General features: G+C 49.4%; 1 protein-coding gene across 3 annotated transcripts in view; it reads left to right on the top strand.

The window, feature by feature from the left end:
- Nucleotides 1–2,500, top strand: part of cgnb (cingulin b) — a 27,681-nt gene that overhangs the window by 5,711 nt on the left and 19,470 nt on the right. For 2 of the 3 annotated variants that reach the window (XM_083646473.1, XM_083646471.1), the window contains exons 2-4: nucleotides 1–283; nucleotides 378–478; nucleotides 588–651. The exon at nucleotides 1–283 is cut by the window's left edge and continues 898 nt beyond it. In XM_083646473.1, the coding sequence (XP_083502599.1) occupies nucleotides 1–283; nucleotides 378–478; nucleotides 588–651 (448 nt within the window). The remainder of the gene's footprint in view (nucleotides 284–377; nucleotides 479–587; nucleotides 652–2,500) is intronic. The other variant, XM_083646472.1, reaches the window with a different exon arrangement.

Raw genomic sequence — 2,500 nt, 5'->3', positions numbered from 1 at the left:
GCAGCGGCTCCGCTTCGACGAGCGGAGGCGCTCCAGAAGTCTGGATGCTCGAAAAGACCCGTCTCCTCCGTCTCCCACCCCGAACCCCTACGCCAGTCCCCTCCTCTCCCCTCTCCCTGCCTCCTCCGCTCTGTCGACGTCACCCGCCCCGGCCGGCGGTCGCCCGGGAAAGAGCGCTGCTTCCGTTGCCAAGGTGACGGCACTCGCAGCCCCCAAGCCGAGCCTGAAGTCACCGGGGAAGTTTGTTGCCAAGGACACCCCTCCGGCTGTACCGAAGAAGCCTGTAAGTACCAGTGACAGGCTGCATTTTGTGGGTATGCAATGGTCTGTTTTTCTTCTTCTCTTTTTCTTACCGTGCTTGCTCTCCCTCTTTAAAGGACATGTCTGCCCCTCTGAGGCCGCAGGGTCAAAGTGCAGAGGTCTTCAGTGGGGACGATGCCCAGGTCAAGCAAGCAATTTACAACATCCTCAAAGAAGGGTAAATGAGAGCACAAGCAATGATACATCGATGTATTGCGATATGGATGTGTGGATTCCCAAGTCTAATCTGTAGTCCACTGTTTTTGTTCCTCTTCGTCTGTCCTCAGCAGCACCAGTGAGAGTGAGGCATCCGTCAAAAGAAAGGTCATCCAAGTCTATGACACAGCCAAGGTATGAAGAAACACCCAAACCAATCAACATCAAGCTTTCTTTGAGTCGCAGTTGGCTTCTGATCCAGGATCAGTTCCGCCTTTTTAATTGTACCTTTTATTAGTACCTTAACAACAGGTTAAGTTGGCCCAAATGCTGATAATAGCTTCTGCTCTCCAATATAAGCCCTGAGAAATGAGTTCCTAGTTGGTGTAACACTAGTTGCCGGTTTAAAAATTCGGTCCAATAAGTGAGTGGAAAGTTGTGTTATGTGATATCTGAGGTGGGGAGTCATCTTCTCAATAGACCGGCTCCTGTGTTGAAGGGAACAGGTGGTTGGCAGGCTGTCCTTTCCGACGATATGAAATTTCTACATCATCTAGTTTGTCTCCACGGATCCATCTTTTGGCAGAACCAAAAAATGCTAAAAAGTAATCTAAGGGGCACGCTGAGGATCTCACTGTGAGTGTTTTGGCACCGTCACTGCACTTCTGTGCTCCTCTGACACCTCATTAACTTAGATTGCACCCTGCTTTCATGAGAAATATTTGCACACCAACAGCCGCGGAGTCTTCATCCTCTCGCATAAATCTACGTACATAAGTTATTCCTTTGTAGACCTTCTCGTAACGCATCGTGCATATCGGCGGCTTTGTGAAGGTACTTGGAGCATGTCTGATGATCCCGTATTGCGTCATGTTGTGAATTGTGAGCACAGCTGCTTGTGAACGACTCGCCTGCTTCGTCTCCTGGCAACCATCATGCACCTACAGAGGAAAGCTGATTAGGGCCCAGCGTGTTAAAGGTGCAGTCTATTGAGAGCCATCAATAATTGAGTTGGACTGGAACCCTGCACCAGCTGGAGGTGAGCTGGCAGGACTGGAACCCTGCACCAGCTGGAGGTGAGCTGGCAGGACTGGAACCCTGCACCAGCTGGAGGTGAGCTGGAACCCTGCACCAGCTGGAGGGTAGCTGGCTGGCTGGCTGGGGCAGATCTTTCTCTGTGGGGTTCTGCTGCACCACACTGTACCTCCATGCGTTTCACCGTAAGCACGCCATCCATCTTGGCTCGTCGTTGTTGTCAGTTGCGGCTCATCTCAGCCAGAGGAGTTTAAGAAGTGATGATGCAGGTAGCCGAAACATCTGTATACTGTAGCTGCTACACTGCAGTGGTTCTCAAATTCTTTCACATGAAGGACCCCTAAACTGACAAAGATTAGACCACGGACCCCCATTTGATAGGATTTTGTCCCGCGGCCCCCCCATATGATAATAAGATTGATGCTTTTAGATGTTTTATTACAGAAAGTGTATAAAACCCATGACCAAAATAGTCATTGTGTTACTTATGAATGGAATTATAGCCAAAATAAATTACCCCCCTTTTGGTTGGGGACGCACAGGAACCCCCTCAAGGACCCCTGGGGGTCCCCGGACCCCCATTTGAGAACCACTGTGCTACAGTATACTATGTGCTACACTGTAACATAGCATCACGCTTCAACTGCACGGTGAACACGCGCTTCGTTGCTCGAAAAAGCTATTTCTTCTCCGGCTCCGGCCCCTAAACCAAAACATCACCCTTGTGTCTGTATAGAACCAACACATCATGTTTTACAATAAGGACTCATTCAAAGACCTAGGGGGCATTTGTGGTACTTATAATGTCCAGATTAATGTAGTAACACACACCTTTCATCTGAGACGTTTATCTGCATTTTGAAGCATCTTGGCTCACGTATGTAAAAGGGGAGGGGTCTTTGGCTAACAGCACGTGGTTTGTTTTACTGCAGCGCTACAGTTAATGTATGGCAGTGGAAGAGCTGTGGAGCATTATGCACTGACGCAGTATTTTGTTCCCCCCGGTTAG

This window comes from Poromitra crassiceps (assembly GCF_964638095.1).
Source record: "Poromitra crassiceps genome assembly, chromosome: 11".
NCBI lineage: Eukaryota > Metazoa > Chordata > Actinopteri > Beryciformes > Melamphaidae > Poromitra > Poromitra crassiceps.
Note: the sequence above shows the minus strand (reverse complement) of the source record. Positions and strands in the feature narration are given on the sequence as shown.